General features: G+C 40.8%; 1 protein-coding gene across 5 annotated transcripts in view; it reads left to right on the top strand.

Annotated features, from left to right (window-relative positions):
• LOC128988723 (protein gustavus) overlaps nucleotides 1-19,015 on the top strand; it is a 222,694-nt gene that overhangs the window by 155,380 nt on the left and 48,299 nt on the right. For 2 of the 5 annotated variants that reach the window (XM_054410309.1, XM_054410310.1), the window contains exons 1-2: nucleotides 1,269-1,389; nucleotides 14,202-14,254. The exons of 2 other annotated variants lie outside the window; for them this stretch is intronic. In XM_054410309.1, the coding sequence (XP_054266284.1) occupies nucleotides 14,250-14,254 (5 nt within the window). In that variant the 5' untranslated portion in view covers nucleotides 1,269-1,389; nucleotides 14,202-14,249. Of the gene's footprint in view, nucleotides 1-1,112; nucleotides 1,390-14,201; nucleotides 14,255-19,015 lie in introns of those variants that run through there. One more of the 5 variants, XM_054410307.1, reaches the window with a different exon arrangement.

Below are 19,015 nucleotides of genomic sequence, written 5' to 3' on the forward strand. Positions count from 1 at the left end.
TTTCCTTCGCCAACATTTTTATTTAGCCTAGCGATTGACAAAATCGTATTACAACAACGAACACTCCGAAACCATGTCGTACGCAACGGTTGTTGGCGCACTTGAAAACACACGACAAATAGTGGGATCACAGGCACAATGGCAGATAGATAATGGAATAATTGGCAAGCCACAGTGTCGGAGGCCACTGCTAATAAGTCAACCGCCTTTCACTATTGTAACGGCGCTACAATAGTCACAGGGCGGTGTGAAAGCGAGCACCCGTGTCGTAATAATGTACTTTCGATAAACAATGGAATGCCTTGACATTTGGGGGCTCGTAGGGCCTATGGGCCTGTCACCGACAGCCGGGCTCGCCGCTCGCAGCCTTGCGGTTTGGTGTTAAGGTTAGGCCCGCCATTATCGGACGTTTAGCAACGCTCCAGTTTACCCGAAACTGTACAGTGGAGGCTGCTGGAATGGGCTTGCCTATTTTGGCCTTTGTCGATCTCTTTGACCTGGATCGGCTTGAAAGTGAGTTGAACGTTTTTGCAATTGTAGGACACGCAGGATGAAGATAGCACGTTCCAATTTTTATAATTTAATTTTGCTTAATTGTCCTCCTAAAAAGGTTCTTTTTGCATTTATTTATTTAGATATAGCACTTATTGCAAGGGGAAATTACTTAATTTTTACTTTCATGATTTATTAATGTATGTTAACAATTGACAAACTCATACACGATTTCTTAGTATTATAGTAAACATCGCCTTCACAACGCGCTGTTACACCATCATAAGTCTCTAAACACCACAATCGTAAATGACTATTAGTATAACTGAATTGGAGTTGTTTTTAATCCTCAGTCCTTTCATGGAACCGCTTTACACCCTCGGCCCTTTCCACACCAAAACACAAGTTACTGTACATGACATTCCTCCGAAGTTGTAGTCCACACAACCGCTACCACACGGACAGGAAATGCATCCACATTGAGTCACTCTGGAGACGTTCCAAACGTGAAGATTCTGTAAACAAAGGGCCGGTGCGGCCATGTCTGGCGCGCTATTGGTCGACGTGCAGGTGGCGCGGTGGTGGGAGGCGGTGGTAGGTGGTGGGGGTGACTCGGCCGCTAGTCGCACTCAGTCGACGAGTTGTTGCGGTGCGAGCAATGCCCGCTGCCTTGGTGTGGCTCGCTACTGACTCGTCTTCCCTCTGGTGGCCCGCCTACCCCCCGCATGTGTTCGGCGTTTGGACTCTTTACCCTCCAGTCGTGTCTTTGGTTCGTCTCCACCTGTTCGCTACCGCTATGGAAACAAGGTAAAGTCATCTAGTGCCACCCAACACCGTGCTTTCCGTTTCTTGTGCTTTTGTGCCACCCCAGTCCCCAGTGCTCTCTTTTGTGATCCCGTAAGTATCAGTGTTTCGTGTAGTGCTACGACCCTTCTAGTGCTGTCCGCTTTACGGTTAATTGGTGTTTTACTATTTTTAGTGTGTAAAATATTAAGTTAGGCCTAGTAGATAAGTTTAACCACAATTTATATGTTAATTGCAATATCTGCTATTGTTTTTTAAAGTACACAATGTTCTGTAGTAGTATTTTATATTATTTTCCCCAACACTTTAGAGTGTCGACACTTCAATACTGTACTGTTGTAAACATAATATTTTAGAGATGATCAATTAGCACGAGTACGACGAGTGATCAACGAGTACGACTCTTTTGTTTATTTAGATACGTCCTTTCAATTAGAATTACCAAAAATGTCATCGGAATTATATTTTTATAATCCTACATGAAAGGTGTAACCTAAATTTAACGACTCATAATTTCATATTCCAAACGATTTCCCCAACCTAAATAGGTCTTTAATATACAGAAACTTTTTTATGTAGTTTTTATTAGCTTGGTTGTCATTAAAATGATAAAGGCATTATTTTTAACGATGTGTAATGAAATGTGGGTGATATGAGTTTATTACTTGTTTATAGCAGTAGTGCTTATTTATTTATTGTAATACAACATACAACTAGGCCTATAATTGAGGAATAAGCTTTATAGTGTTAGATCATTGTTATCTTGTCATAAAGCAATAAACAGAAACGCATTACTTGGTCCCATTAATGATTATTGCACTAAAACAGTTTCTTTATTGAGAGCTTCTTTATTGGATCTAATTCCTTTTTTTCAAATTATAAAATTTGTTAGCCTATATTAAAATATATTTTACGCAGTTAACCATCGGAAAGTGCCATATTTTACTATGAAAAATATGAGACCGGCTGACACGAATTTTAATATTTCTATAATATTGATCAAGGTTACGTAGTTTACAGATATATCTAGGCCAACAAATATAAGTATGATGATTGTCAACGCGCTGTTGCCGCGTATGCACGAGTTGCGTACGTGTGACGTGTATGCTCGTTGTTCACGCCAGATGGCCTCAGTTACTGTAGGCGAGTGAGCCATTACCATATCGCAACAGCTGCTACTGAGCTGTACTGACACCTGGATCATACCGGGTCATTGCCACCGTCAGAGGGGTTGGAACTTGTGACGTTGCAATTCTCTATTGTGACGTAATGTTCAATGCTATAGTCTACCCTTGGCCAAGCGAAATTCTACTATTGCGTTGACCGAGATTTTGATAATCAGCAACTGTTGTGTAGTGAAATTTAGAGTTTGAAGCACTGCTGACACCAAGTTCATTTGCTTTGACGATTTTAAACCATGCATTGGTATTCCCTGTCCCAACTTCGGCAACCTGATTGGCGTTCAAGATTGGCAAAGACACTCCTAAACTCCGTGCGAGCAAGGGTTGTCCAGTAGTTCTCCTGGACATTTTGTTTAGTCAGTTTGTGTCGGTGATCAAGACTGTTAGGCAGATTTCAAATTTTAGAAGCATTTTTACTTTCAACCTAATAAATTAATTTGGTTGCCGTATTTAGATAAATTATCGGTAGAACCAACAACTTCTTGGTTAACCAGGTGGAGGTCAAAGTTAGAACGGATAGCACTGAATGAAGAGTGAAGAAGAGTTGTCCAGTGGCTGTCGCAGATGTTTTGTTCGGTCAGTTTGCATTACTGGTGTTTCTGGAGAATCCTTGACCAAATCTGCAACCAAGTATTTGGAGGCGAACATTAAAGTTTAGCCCAAGTTGGAAATATCTGGTTGGAGGGTAAAGGAGACCATGGCGGGGACATATTTTTTCCTTAAATACGCGATCCACGTTCGATAGATAAGTATATAATAACATCATTGCTCTTAAAAGACCGATTAGGCCCATATTGAAAGTTCGTCTGCTACTTCTAATGATTTATATGCAATGCCCGTCATTCAAAGCGTATTTCTGCATGCGTTTGATCTAATTCACAAGTTTTGAACACATCGTCAGCCAGGCTAGAGGACCTTGTTTGTTTTAACTCATCTGTTTGGCCACTCTTTGTTCTGGGCGTGTGCTGCTTGCTGCTGGCCCTGTGTTCTTTGTTGACTGGGGATGTTTTTGTCTCTCTCCCTCTCTCCGCCGTTTTGTTTTATGCCCGCCGGGCGATGATTTATACAGGCACGGGCGTACTGTGCTGTGTCTACGCATTATTCCCAATCGACAGTTCGCCCCTTGACAAATGCGTGCGTTGCCCTCTGCTCTTCTTTAGGGTTAATGGGTGATAATCATTTGATCTTTGTTGGCGATTAGCGCGTTTTAATGGCCATGTTAGCGCTGTTCTTCCATGTTCTCATGTTTAGATGATGAAACTTATCTCTCGTCTATATCAGACAAGTAGTAATCACTTGCATAAACCACAGAATTCGGGTTTACAGCCGCCCTTGCGTTTAATCTAAAATACATTTATGACACTTCATATCAGCTAACGAACGCCATATTCACTTCAAAATACAATTTAACATTGCTAAATTATAGAAATTTGCATTAGCCTACCCTTCGTTACGGTCCAGTTAAGGAGATTAAAGTCAGTTAAAGAGTTTAAACACGTGAAAGTCAATTGAATCTTGCATAGCGCTACTCAAACGCGTTTACTGTTGTGTAGTTCCTTGGATGTTGTATGTGACCAGAGGGTCATTGATGAAGACCAATAAAAATGTCCCACACTTATTTCCTTCGCAAAGAACCTAAAATTGGTTGGGGCTAGAAATCATCTATCTACCACAACATGTTAGGAATGCAATACCTCATCCCGAAACGTTCGTTGAAGGCTCCTGTATATGTACTTCTTCATACCTTGCGACTCCTGGAGCATAGGAGTTTCGTCACCGTGGCACCCTCTTTCTCAATATTCTTTTTCACACTGACCAAGATCGTGGTCACCATGTTCTATAGTCCTCTCCAATTCTTCCTTCCTCTAAATCGCTACCGTTTCCCTGATAAAATCTTGACTTGACGTAATGTTGAGATATCTCCAACGTCGATCAAACATGAAGATTGTTCCGTGACAACTGGACTGATGTGATGACAGGTTGGCGATGTCTGACGCTAGGACCTTGCAATCATCGTTGGCCTTGAGCAGAGGTTGCCTCAGCTTCAGCGGTTTTGCCTCTTACTTCTCACAAGATCCTCGGCAGATTTGCTACATGGAATCATGAGATCGCTACAAGGTCATACACAGTAAATTGTGTGCTATTGAGACGTTTTCTAATTGGAATAATCGAGCTTTTCAGATAGACATTTTGGCCGTAAAGGGCATCTTCTCCTACCGCTTTCGCGACCGCAATACTAAATACGTATTAGGGCGCTGCTATAATTCAAAGTACCCACTTTCTTCAATCGAAAAAGTTCTAGGACCCTGAGGGCCTATTGACGAGTAGGTTTTACGAAATTTGGCTTGTTACCTACTTCTTTAAGTTGAGTATTCACCTGATGAAAAGCGGGGATTAAATTAAAGTAAGTATCTAAAAAAAGTTATGGTTTGGCATAAAACCCCACTAACTTCGTAACAAAATGAAGGATACCCATATGGCAGTTAAGAAATAGTGATCCAATTTTTCTCAGCTATATTTTGTGTCAGTGATAACGTCCTGGCGGAAGAGCTGATAACCTTCGGCAGTTAAGTCTTGACTCTGTGATAAAGAGCGTTAGAGAGTCCATATATAGTCTGGAGACGATAGTCGATGTAATGGACTTCTTAATCTTTTGAATAGTATTTATGATACAATAGATACCCTACAACCATTGGCGCACAACCCTGTAAAAAGTTTGACTCTGATGAATGAAAATGTGGAAATTATTTAGCTCTAGATCTCATTCGTTTCATCCTGTCACGTTTGCATTACTTGAATGTTGAATTGGAATTTTGGATTTTAAAAACTTCACTATGAGTGACTTTTTTAATGAAATTTGAAGACACAGAGTTTACATTAATGATCAATACTGTGCCGTTTTAATAATTCATTTGGAGCACTTGGAAATGTGTATTAAGTTATGACAAGAATTCTAATTATGGTGAATCCTTTTCACCAACCTCAAGTGAAATGCCCCCTTTTCTCCCCTCTGCTCATGCACTAAAGTGGCGAACGCTGAACCAAGGAGATTGCTAAGAGGGTGCGCGATGACTGAGCGGAACTGGAAGTGACGTCACCGGCGTCCGTGCGCGTGTGAGCGTCACTGGCCTTGAACTCGACGCTGGAAACGACTTTCTATTTAAATCTGCAGCTGGTTTACGTAAGATGCCTTCTCTCGCGGGCTGATCTTGAAAATCAAGCTCCACGACTCACGTTCGTTGCTCTCAGTCGACCTTGGATCCCCCTCTCTTCTGCTGTCGGCTCCACCCATCGTGCCTCCTTTGTTTATGCGCTCTTGTTCTGTCCACCGGAGATTAGTCCGTAGACAACATAGAGATGCATTCCATCATCTGCGAGAGAAGGTCGAGATTCTTTCATCCGTATAGTTTACAATATTGTGAAAGATGGGCTTTGTTAACGATTGTATGTATCCCCTTTTTCATCCCATTATTCTGTAATGTGGATTTCGTAGTCAGACTATTGCTTCTTTCATTCGAGGTTTATAAATTAAAGTTGGAAGAGTATTCCTTCGTTGATCAGGAATTCAAGAAACGAAAAGTTAGGAACATTTTGAGTCCTTTTGATTGATCTGGAAATGTAATCCTTTGTCTTGTAGAAACGAACTTCGAAAGGCATTGCACGGCACATTCTTTTATTTTTACACCAATTCAATTCCAATATACAACTTGCTGAATCTTCTTGATCTTGATACTTCCGAATCCCTTCTTCAATGAGTTTCTATCTTCACCTCTCTTGAGACAAATAGTTGAAACGGATTTAATTTACCATTTGTCTTGAAATGGCCTCGGTTCTACACTTGCTCAGAAGTGTTAATGTGTACACTGTTAACGCTTACTTAGCGATCCCACGAACCTCTATGGGAATCCTCGCTTGTTGGGAGATGATCTGACAGCATTGTTCTATGGGACTTTGAAAGTCGCTGCGCGGCGTGGCGGGAAGGCCTACACGGAACCATGGTTCGACGGGTTCCCGCGCAGGCTTGGGTCATGCTATTGTGCCTACCGGCTCCACCGGTACTGGAGGGAAAAATCTACGTTTCTTTCCCGACACATTATTTGTCTATTTACATTATTGGGAACTCAAACTGTGATTGTAAAGTAGGCTGTGCGTGTCGGAGACCTTGCGCCGAAATTCGTAGGATACAATAGTCCAGTGACTAACTCCATAAATCCAACAAGGCCAACACTTTGTGTTGGTGTAGGCGAAATGCATGAGTGTGTGAAAGCTTGTTTTAATCTGACTCAAACTGTATGATTTATCTTGTAGATGTTTCTGTTATTTGTTGACATTAAAGCCTCGCTATAAGGAATCTTTAAATTGAAGGAATCATAGCTGTCCAGGAATAATTTGGGTAATGATTCCCTGAGTATGCTATTAGTAAATCTTGAACAATTATAAACATAACTTTTTGACGAATTATCAAGACATTTAGGTTATCTGTATGTGCATCCGTTTTCAAGAGTAGTCTGCGTGTTTTGTCCTCCCTAATAAGTAATATGCATTTAACAACTCACTATTCCACTATTTAACATGGTCCAATTAGTTTTACATCCATGCACTCTCTGAAGTATCGCTTTAGCTCACACATCCTTTGTGTGTCCTAATGCAATAGCGTTGAGTACTGTACGTTGAAGAGCGTTATGTGTAAAGTGCTCCAATTAGGTATGGTCTCTCGTGCTTAACTGACAAATTGGACAATGGATACGAGTTTTAGGATAACCTTTACGATAGTGCGTACAATTTTAGTTTTTGGCATACGGTAAGGACGGATATGATACCCTATATTTTGTCTCTAAAAAAGCACACCTCAACGAACATTGTGTGTGCCGATATTTGCTTGTCAACGGCATTGTTAACCAATATTGATGTTGACTTCATAGAGTTAACCTATTAACAGTTTTGAAGAAGCGAGAACATTTCCGTCATGTTGACAAAACAATCTTCATTGTAATAAATGTGCTTAAGAAATCATTATCAATCAATGAACAATTCTGACACCAATTTCAATGAAGATATGTTCAATAATAAAGTAATCAACCTGCTTAAAAAAAATATTACAGATGACTCAATTTTTTGCTGTCTTGTTTTTTGGCCGAAGACAATGAACATCTTCGCGTAATTGAAATCGTATCATCACCTCAAGACCAGCGTGTAATCTCACTTATGACCATTATTTGTGAGGTAATCTTCTAAACTCGTTTGCCCCTTGTAGGGCCTGGGTCGTGTGAATGTCTATCGTCTACCTGCATTTCTGTTCTGACGACCTCTAGGGTCGAGAGGTAGGCAATCAGTCAGCACTGGCCCATTAGTGCCCTTGTATCGGGCCCTCAGTCCAACAGTAGTCCAGGCTTCTTTCTTCTTCGACAGTCCTAAAACCATAGAAAATCTAGTCTTTGACCCTTCTGTTGCTGTCTCATTTGGCTTTGTCTTTATTGCTTTGCTATGCCATGAGTGTTGGTTTAGCATCAGTAGTTGAATAGTACAGTACGAGTTATCAGTCGTTGTAATTCCGTATTCTTCAAGAGCAAACTATGATTTTCTGAAATTATATGCCTATGATTTTAAATACGATAAAGTTTTCAGTGGTTCCAAAGACATCTCTAAATTCACTTGTGTAGTGGATTTATCTTTGAGCTTTATTTCATAATAAAATTACTTATAAGGTGTAACATTAACATCTCCCTTATATTTTTAAGTATCAGTTCTCGTCGTCGCCAAATGAAAAGTAAATAGTTAACGTAGAGTGAATCTAAAATATCCCTGTCGTAAATTTAGTCCGATATTAACCAAGGCAACTCTGAGTGCATCAACAGTCCTTGTTGAGTGCGCTGCACTTGGAGAGGTGCAATTAGGCGTTAATGGACCTTTTAGTAGTGGCTTGCTGTTAAGAGCCTCGCCAATTGGGTTGACCCGCTGCCTTTAGTATTGTCTCCTACATGACCTTTACGTAGTGTGATAGAAGACAATGAAATTTTGTACATGTAGCTTCTTCATACCATGCGGAGAATTCCTTTACGTTTGGTGTGTTAGGACAGTTTGACAAGGCAAAGTCTCTGTGTAGGGAGATTTTTATTTGTTCGAATATTGCTTGGATATCTGATATAAGAAGTACCTTATGATGTTTTTTGGTTTTCCTGACCACGTGTTAAGCGATTATCTCACCTTTTGTGCGAGCCGTACAGTGTGCTGCGAAGGACTTAGTGAGATTGTATGCTATCTCTTTGGATAAAATTGTGATAGCAATTTGAATTATATGAACTGTTTTTGTGTTCTTGAGATGCCTGTAAGCCACTGGCGAGGTATACTTTGTCCTGTGAAAGATGGTAAGCCATCTGGCGAGACCTCGCCGCCGGGGGCCCGCTGGGAGAGGAGATACGTTTACAAATTGCAACACTCTGCGGTGTGGGTTGAGTTTTTCAACCTTGACTCTCCCAGGGAAGCAAGCAGCAGCTACTGCACACGTCAAGCGTGTTATGTAAACATAAAAGTAGTTAACACAGCCATACGCCAGTCATCTAGGTAGAAAATATAAACCCTGCAAAAAGTGCAGTAGTGGCATATCGTTTGCAATATTTATTTCCCAACTGACAAAGAATTACGAATACACAAGGTCTGATAGGAGGGAAAGGGAGGCTCGGATAAAGCTGTATCTGAGTCGGTGATCCATCCGTGCCAGTCAAACAGTTCGTATATTCCGAGCAGTCCGCTGTCAGATCGGAATTGCTTCTCTGTATTCCACCTTCATGTTAGTCGGGGAATAAGATAGCAAAGTCCTCCCACCTTCCACCCTACACCCTACACCGCTCGTCTCTTCAATATTTCACTGTTCATGCTTGCGCTCCTCTCTTGTTGTGTCTCGTCGGAGTAGAAATATTTGACTATACCTATAATAGTTCACACGGAATGTCGGCAAAAGTAAAATTTTTAACTGAACAATCCTATACCTTTTCTATTACTCTCTTTAGGCTAGAATGGACATATTCATGTTTTGTTTACCAAATAGAATTGCTGATGCAATTCGTATGTTTGCCTCGTTAAGTTTAAGATTGACGTGTGATTCCACTTCAAATTTTCCTTTACATCGAATTATTTTCTTGTCTTCTTTCACAGTGTAAGGAAATAGGTTGTGTTTTTTCTGTTCAAATAAAGGTTAAGTTGTTGAGGCGTCCTTCAATTATTCTCATCGCCTTATATAACATCGCCTTTAGGATAACAGGATATTTTTGTTTGATACGAGAGTTTGTCCGTAACAAGTTTGTCGCTTGTAGCTGCGGTCGTGGCAACTCTCACTGACGTCTGCAGCCAAACATGTTGACCACTGAAAGGAAAAGTAATTACAGTACCTACATAGTGACGTGGAACAGCTGTGTATGCTATCACCAGTTCAGTGTATGAATCTGAAGAACTGTTTATATACATATTAGTGCGTGCATTGGTAAGAAGTGGAGTTGGCCATCTTGTCTATTTTCTAGGAGTTTTTTTTATATTTTTCCAGAAAACAGCATGGGCGAAATACATCATCATCATACATAAGAAAATACATAATCGTGATTTATTACATACCTCCATAGCTTTCGTTCCTCACCTTTTCCAGATTATTTTTACTTTTTGCAGTATGGTTTATTTTAGCACTCGACGATGAAACCTTTTATCTCGATTATTCTTACAATTTGCCCATCCAATTTGTTATGTTCACTCCGCGCCGTGGAAGTTGAGCGTTGAGCTTATTTCCCCGGCAATCAGGGAAGAGGAGAAAAGCTGCAAGAAAGTTGTCTGGAGTTTTTGCCGACTGATGAGTTCCCGTTACCGGGTTTTTTACAGAGGGTTGGGCTTTGGGCTGTGGGGGGCGCTTCGCTCTTTGTTTGGCCCCTGCATCGGCGCGGCGTTGCCACGTCGTCGCTGCGGCGCGGTGTTGCCAGATTGTGCGACAGCTGGTCCCTGTGTCGTGGTGAAGCCCCATATGTCCCGATATCTCTTGTTCTGGTGATAACAGTATAGCAGCATAGGTCGCTGGGGTTTTCAGTGTCATCTATCTGCCACATCCTCCCCCGCCCCTTTGTGCTGTGTGATTGTTAGCGATGTATCGGTACGATTCGAAACGGCAAGGGATTTCCTATACCGGATAACGTATAAAGAATGAATTTCTGTAGGATTGAGAGTCGTGGAGTATGGATAAAAAACGGCAGAACCTACGCCTCAAGACGTGGAGAGTCGTACCTTTAAAGGCGGTGACACACTATCGATCTTTTCCCCGATCAAGACCCCGAACCGAGCAGGGAGAAGGGAGAAGGGAGATAAATATCAGCAAAATTTTACTCCGAACATTTCCCCGAACATGACCAAGACCAGACGAATTCTACCGAGCGCGGCAAAAGGAAGTTTGGAGAGAGATAGAGAGTGGGTGCGAGTGAGAGCGCGGAACTATCAATGCTAGCGCAGGCGGCCGCTCGGGGCGGCGCTCGCGACGATGTACGGGGCAAAAATGTACCGTGACACACTATCGTACATCGGACCGTACATCGGACCGATCTTTTCTTTGATCTTTCGCCAAAAAACCGCCTCCAGAGCGCTCGTCTCCCTGCTCGGCCTGATGTCTTGTTCGGCGTCTTGATCGGTGTACGGACCCGTGACACACTATCGAACATCCTCCCTTCGACCTCCCTTCTCCCTTCTCCCTGCTCGGTTCGGGGTCTTGTTCGGGGAAAAGATCGATAGTGTGTCACCGTCTTAACTGCCACAACTACATCAATTTTTTTCGGAATTCATCTGTAGATTCTCAAGCTGTAAGCGTGCCTATCGTAATAAATTATTTCGTCTGACATATTCATTTTAGTCTATTTACAGGACACCCCCGTGGTTCTCGCCATTAAAAATCGTCTCTAATCTATGATCAATTTTACACTTTGCCAATCAGTAATGATAATTTTAACTAACATTCCTTTTTCAAAATTGGGCAGACAGATGTTTAACAATGTGGGACGTTGCCAAACGTTTATTGTACACCCAATCACAAAAAACATACTTTTTTTATAGTAGTATGTTTTCTGTGACCCAATGTGACATAGCATGTGTGTTACATAGCACCGACTATAGTTTGCCATTCCCAGACACATGTTCGACAGCCAGCGACGTTGTCAAACTTACATTCTACAGCCAAGGTGACAACTTACATCGCGCCGACTATAGTTCGCCATTCCCAGACAGATGTTCGACAGCCATCGATGTTGCCAAACTTACATTCTGCAGCCAAGGTGACAAGTTACATCGCGCAGACTATAGTTTGCCATTCTCATCCGCTGACGTGACTGTAGCCACACAATCACGGGTCTTGGTCTATATATCAGAGATTGTTTGAGCGGTTCAGTGAGAGGCCCTTCTCCCTTCCCTTTCACCCGCCACCGTTCACTGTTCGGCGTATCCGATATACACGAACATCTAGCGTACTGGGATTCAATATCAGAGCTGTCTCAATAAGCGTACAACTAATCATACCTACTCTTGTCAGAATATTACTTGAAACGTCTCAAACGAGCCTTATCTACGATTCATAGGCCAGAAATCAAATGCCAACAAAGATTATTGTTGAAGTATATTTTCATCACCAGTTAGTTTGTTCAAATATCGAAGGCTGTGGGAGATGGGGGCCTGCTTGTGGCAAATGAATATAAAACCTTAGCATTGGCAGCATGTAGGTCCCATCTCCGATGGCATTTGTTATTTGAGCAAACTATAGTTTTAGCTCTACGAGATGCAGTTCTATGTACTGTAAGGCAGGCGATATTTCTTCAATAATTGTTTGCAACGCTTTGAAATGTGTGTGTGCTGCATTCATAATAATGTAGTTATTAAATAGTGCTGCCACTATCTTTTGTATTTAATTTTGTTTGATTATTTATTACTCCTGCCTGACCTTAAAAGACATGAATATATTTTGTTTGACGCAGTTGATGTTACTTAAGCTCTATATTAGCTGCGGCTATACAGGGTGATTGATATAAGTGTGCCAGCCGTTTTATTCGAAAACTATAAGAGATATCAAAAAAAGTTAAATAGTAAGTGCCTTGGATTTTTTATTTAAAAAATTTTAGTCAAGTCAAAAAAAATATTTTAGCCGCCATTTTTCCAATATGGTCGCTAACTTTGATTTTTCTTACGGAACAAGTAATTTTTCTTAAGAATAAGTAATTTTAAGACGATTTTATTCTTGTGATTTTTTTCATAAACCTAACCGTTTCAAAGATAATAATGGTTAAAGTTTTGAAATTTCTGCATGAGAAAGAGTTTCGATAAAGGCCTCAGCAAGCATGCCAGCTGTTTCGTTCGAAAACCATTCAAAATTTCACAACTTAAACCATTATAATCTATGAAACGGTTAGGTTTATGAAAAAAATCACAAGAATAAAATCGTCTTAAAATCACATTTTCTACCAGAATACATCATAAAATACAGGGTGTTCCATAAGAAAAATCAAAGTTGGCGGCCATATTGGAAAAATGACGGCTAAAATAAATTTTTTTACTTGACTACAATTTTTTAAACAAAAAAATCCAAGGCACTTACCATTTAACTTTTTTTGATATCTCTTATAGTTTTCGAATAAAATGGCTGGCACACTTATATCAATCACCCTGTATGTACAGTACTTCTAATTCCATATCATTGTGCTGAAAATGTTGCTGTAGTTGTATAAGTTAACTGCAGTTATAGCTCTTTAGCTATAGCTGCTCGCTGCAGTGGTTGCTCTACGCCAATTTGCTGCAGTTCTAGCTCTATATAAGTTAGCTGTACTACATACTGTTAACTCTATATAAGTTATTTTTTAGTAGCTGTTTGCTGCAGAGCAGTTGTAACTCTATACCAGTTAGCCGTTGCTGCTTGCTGGAGTTGTAGCTCTATACACGCTAGCTATAGCCGCTTGCTTCATTTGTAGCTTTGTGTCGGTTTGCTGCAGTTGTAGCTCTATACAAGCTAGCTATAGCCGCTTGCTGGAGTTGTTGCTCTATACACGCTAGCTATAGCCGCTTGCTTCATTTGTAGCTTTGTGTCAGTTTGCTGCAGTTGTAGCTCTATACAAGTTTGCTGCAGTGCAGTTGTAGCTGTAGCTCTAAACCAGTTAGCTGTAGCTGCTTGCTGCAGTTGTAGCTCTATACAAGCTAGCTATAGCCGCTTGCTGGAGTTGTTGCTCTATACACGCTAGCTATAGCCGCTTGCTGGAGTTGTTGCTCTATACACGCTAGCTATAGCCGCTTGCTTCATTTGTAGCTTTGTGTCAGTTTGCTGCAGTTGTAGCTCTATACAAGTTTGCTGCAGTGCAGTTGTAGCTGTAGCTCTAAACCAGTTAGCCGTAGCTGCTTGCTGGAGTTGTAGCTCTATACAAGCTAGCTATAGCCGCTTGCTGGAGTTGTTGCTCTATACACGCTAGCTATAGCCGCTTGCTTCATTTGTAGCTTTGTGTCAGTTTGCTGCAGTTGTAGCTCTATACAAGTTTGCTGCAGTGCAGTTGTAGCTGTAGCTCTAAACCAGTTAGCTGTAGCTGCTTGCTGCAGTTGTAGCTCTATACAAGCTAGCTATAGCCGCTTGTTGCATGTGTAGCTTTGTGTCAGTTTGCTGCAGTTGTAGGTCTATACAAGTTAGCTGTAACTGTCGGTATGTAGGTGATCTAACCTGTCTGTTTGTTACAGGTAAGCCGAGAGTTGCAACTCGTGGACTTTGCCTTCTTTGGACCGAACATGCGGTAAGTCCTCGCCTGCAGTTTTCTCGTCGTTGACGATTACGCGGGAATGCGCGGTTTTATAGGGTTTAACCACTCCTTAGCTGCCATTCAGCCAGGTTTTATGCGTGATCAATTTGTCGGTATTAATTGGAGCAGTTTTTTGTCCAAGTAATTAATTTCTGATTTATATCTCAATTAATCCAATGTCACACGGCACTTTCACAAATGGTTTAATTTGTGTTTGTGTTGTTGAAAGAGATAATTCTACACATGGCTAGTTTGTTATCGGATTTTCTGTTGCTGTCGTTAAATACAATTTGTTTTTTTATTAATAATGTGGAATAGAAAAATTGTTTGGATTTTTGATGGAACAGCTTTAGATTGAACGGATGGCTCAACCTTTGAACGCCATGTAAATTAACTATCTTGGAGACATTTTCCATGCTCTTTTGGTTCTTAGTTTCTGCTGGTTATAAAATATGTATCGGCTGTAATTGCATACTGCACGCTACGCTGTAATACATATATTTTTTGAGCGAGAAAATAGTTTTTTCCGATGTGGGACGGCTTTCATAAGAATATATGGCTCAACATTTGGCAGGCATAAATGTAAATTAACTATATCAGTTAAAATATCATTGCAACACACTGCCAACCATGCATTCACACAACATGTAAATGTTTCCCTGCTATCTGATTTATTTTTAGTCTCCTAAGTTTCAACAGATTTGTTCGTCTAAATCCGAATCCAGTGAATTGCAAGCTGGAGTAGTTTTTGCATATTCGTGAAATCTGAAGCTTTCGTAGACCTAATCCCCGGTTTTGGCCGTTTGGTATTTCCGCCAGGATCACACCCAGTTGAACTTTGCAGTCGGTAGCAACTGTAAACCGGTTAACTGAAGGTCGGGACACCAGTCTTGGCCTCAATTAATTACCAAATGTTAATCCTTCAGCTGGACTTTGCCCGCGGAGACATTGGGTCATTTCAATTCGTTGGGCACACCTACCAGGGAGTGTTTGATAGGGTGGGCGTGAATTGTTTTGATAAGTTCATTATTTTATCCTGCAATACTTTGTAATTTATGGGGTACCTAATTAATATCGATGTTCTGATTTGACGTATTGCGGTTTGTAAATTGTGGTCTTGAAACATTTTGAGTGCTTACATGAATATTAAACTTATAGATTTAGAATGCTCTATTTCTTCTTGGCAAAAACAAAAACATTGATCTGTAAAGTCTGCGTAAACGGAACAAAAAGTGGCTTTGAGTTGATTAAACTTCGTTAAAAGTTATCTGAACTGGTTGACCTCGAGATATCAGTTCGTTCAACTAAATCCAATTTGTAAATAAATTGTACTATCGTAGTTATCAGCTGTCCACTTACATGTTCTCAATCCCTTCCTTGCTGTACTGTTATTCAAACTCGTAGTAAATTTAACTGTAATAGTGGCTAGTTGATCTTATGTGTAGCTTTACGGTTTTGGTCAACTCTGTAGAGTACAATACAGTATATCGTGTCACTCGTTGTGAGAAACTGGGCTCTCCTCCTCTGTTTAAAAACGAAACTAAATATCTCACGGGTAAGGATGTACAAACCCCATCCTGTTTTATAATTCCTATTTTATAAAGCAGGCCTACATTAAGTCTCTTTGTTTGATGATATGTCAGTTGCTATTCATTCATATCGATCTTTGGATGTATTCCATTTATTTAATGTGGCGATAAATATCTTCATTCGAGTAGAATAAATATACACCGGGTTAGTGTGAACAAATCGCATTTTGTCCTATAGTATGTATGTTGAAACATGTTCCCTAGCCCTTCGTATACCTCGGATGTGCCTTATTATTGACCATTATTCAGGTTAACTGAGGGTCAGGAGACAGGTCCCAAGATACAGAGTGTAATCATCCATATATTTTCCTTTGGAGTCCCCTATTAATGTCCCTGTGTAACGAAATTTCAAGGCTACTCATCCCTATAGAACAGGGAAAGAATCCCATTTGTCCCTCAAGCTGACAAATATACCCACAGTCCTAGGGGACTTATTGGGGATTTCTCGGGATAAATCCCACGAGCGGAAACGCTTGTCTCGCCACGTGCGACTGTCATAGAAAGCGACGAGCGACGGACGGTGGGCGAAGTAGAAAGCCTCCACCAAGGGCGCTTGCGTAACGCATTGTCCAAAGATGGCACACTTTACACACTCGCTCCCTGCGTCAAGGCTAGGTTGCGACGCTTCAAGACTTTAATATTTGTTTCCCCATGGGTGGGGCTCGCATGCGATTGGACAAAAGAGTTGAGTGTCGTTGTCGTTGTCATTGTAGTAACAGCGATATGTCATAGGCGACTTTTGAGTTGATGGAGTGTCGTAGTTTGGTTGTGAACACAAGATATTTTGTATACGATAATTAACACATTTAAACTAAGAGCACTTTTTTATAGTGGTACTGTACATTTCAATCTAATTCTTTTTTAGGATTTGTCACAAATGCTGAAGAAACACACTGTTCGTCGTTCGTCCTTTTTTTTAAAGGTTATGTAGTTTCAGGGCAAAATAGAAGTCTGTACGGGTTTTCTAAGTATTTTTTTTTTGTCTTCAGAGACTTTTTTCAGTGTGTTGAAATATAATAGCTAAGTAAGGAATTACTATTATATGCATTATAATTTATTTCTTTAAATCGTCACCCCAAAATCATTCTGCTAGACGTAATGAGTTTCTCGAAATTTCATTTAGCTTTTAGAACTCGATTTAACTAGCAAGCAGGCAAGCAAGTTATTCTCGAATACTTCTATTCTAATCTATCACCAACGCATTTTAAATACTCTGGTCGATTCATTATGCAATACCAGTGTTCAAATTGGTCCATCCAAAGACAGATACTAACTTTTTAGCATCATCGAACAGATTAGTTGTATTAATTCTAAACTTTTCTGTATAAGACGCTTGCGTAGACCTTTATCTCTGCAATACCAGTGTTCAAATTTACACCATCCGGAGGCAGATGCTGCCCAAACCTTTCTTGATCCCTATATAGCTTGAGTGTTTGAACTCAAAGCTGGTATTCAATCGTCGATTAGTTCACAGATGTATTCATACCTCGGCAATACCAGTAGTGGACTGACTGGTCCAGAGGTCCAGAAGCAGATGGTCATCACAGCACGCGACTACTCTATACTCTGTACAGTAGCGATGGACAGCTGGTCCTGAGCATTTGCATACTGCATGCTGCATCTGCACCATACAGCTCGTCGCACACGTCCAGCATCCACCCCTTCATCCTTTGTAACCCACTTTCCAACCGGACAGCGGCTTTGTGCTTTGGTCCAGAGTTCCGGTCAGATTTTTCCGTCTTGCGCGTGTACCAGCTTGCAGGAAGCAATCGTACGCTTGACCCATCCACCCATCTGGTCAGGGGCTGAGCACAAAGAGTGACGGTTTAATCGAGAGTAATGGTTAGTCGTAAAGATGTGCTCGAAATAGCAAGGACATTCATGTGTTCAAATGATACAATTAAATGTTTATGAATTACGCAGCTGGACAGTTGAGTGGAAATAGTACTCGCTAGGACCAGGAGGTTGTCATTTCGATCCTGAAAAAAGGCGGAATTTTTTATCATTCGAAACTGGATCCAACTGTCCTTTATCTCATTTTTTTTCGAATGGGTAGCCTCCAGATTATCAAGATACAATTAAAGTGGTTTAAATACCGGTAATGTTGATAATCCAATCGGTTGTGACTTGGAAAACTCTCCCCTTTTCCCTTACAGGTTTTTTGTAGACTAATTTAGTCTGAAGGAAAGTATTTGGTTGATTTACGTTAACCGTGAACTATTCATGATTAGAATGATGAATGCTGTGTGAGGGTATATCGAAGGTTGTGTGATGGATTGTTGTATTTGATTATTTACCACCGATGTTCAGTTCCAATAGCTAACAATCAGGTTTGGAGGATTTAAAGATTAACCGCAAATTGACCTTTAATAGACGAGGAAACAATATTACATTGGTTGACTTTATTTGACAGCCCAGTCCCTAATCGGATCCGTTGCAACGCTCGAAGGAGCTGAACGAAGCAGAATTCAACGTTTGGGAACATTCTCTTGAAATACAAACAAGTTACTGCTAGAGCGAACTCGTTTCAACTGGAGCGTTTTACTGCTTTGCGTCTGATTCTATTTGGTTTATCGTTTATTCCCTGACTGTGCCAGAGTTGTATAACTTGGTATAGAGTTTTTTGTTTTGTTTTAGTGCCTCTGATGTAGTATTTTCTGGATTTCAATCTCCAAAGTGGTTTTTAATCTAATTCTTCTTGTGAATACTCCGTGGCATACTTTTCATACACTTAACAAGCACAATTCAAGACAATACATCAATTTTCGCTAGGTACGCAAAGTTTCAGCTGAATCCAATAAGTGACCGTATCAAATTTGTAAATGACACTTTTGAGTAGCAATCATACGCATTACTAACCGTTCAATTTACTATTTGTAGACAACCTGTGGAAAGTCCAAAGTGATTTACGGATGCGCCTGGGTTCTCACGGGGTGCGGCGCAGGGTCGAGGGGTGATGTGGGGTTTTAAACCGCCAAAAATACCTGGCAGGGCGCGCGCTTGCTGTACAGCCTGTACGAGAGCACTAGACTAAAACAAGACTGGCCTAGTTTGTGGAACAATGTCACAGCATGATCCTGGCAAGTCAAGCACGCCAGATGTTGACGAGTTTTGTCGAAAATACGTCGTATACAACAAAAGCTGAGAATTCCCGAAGGAGTGGGGC

The sequence above is a fragment of the Macrosteles quadrilineatus genome, unplaced genomic scaffold (genome assembly GCF_028750875.1).
Source record: "Macrosteles quadrilineatus isolate MER2022 unplaced genomic scaffold, UCM_ALF_1.0 Scaffold_3__2_contigs__length_128488019, whole genome shotgun sequence".
NCBI lineage: Eukaryota > Metazoa > Arthropoda > Insecta > Hemiptera > Cicadellidae > Macrosteles > Macrosteles quadrilineatus.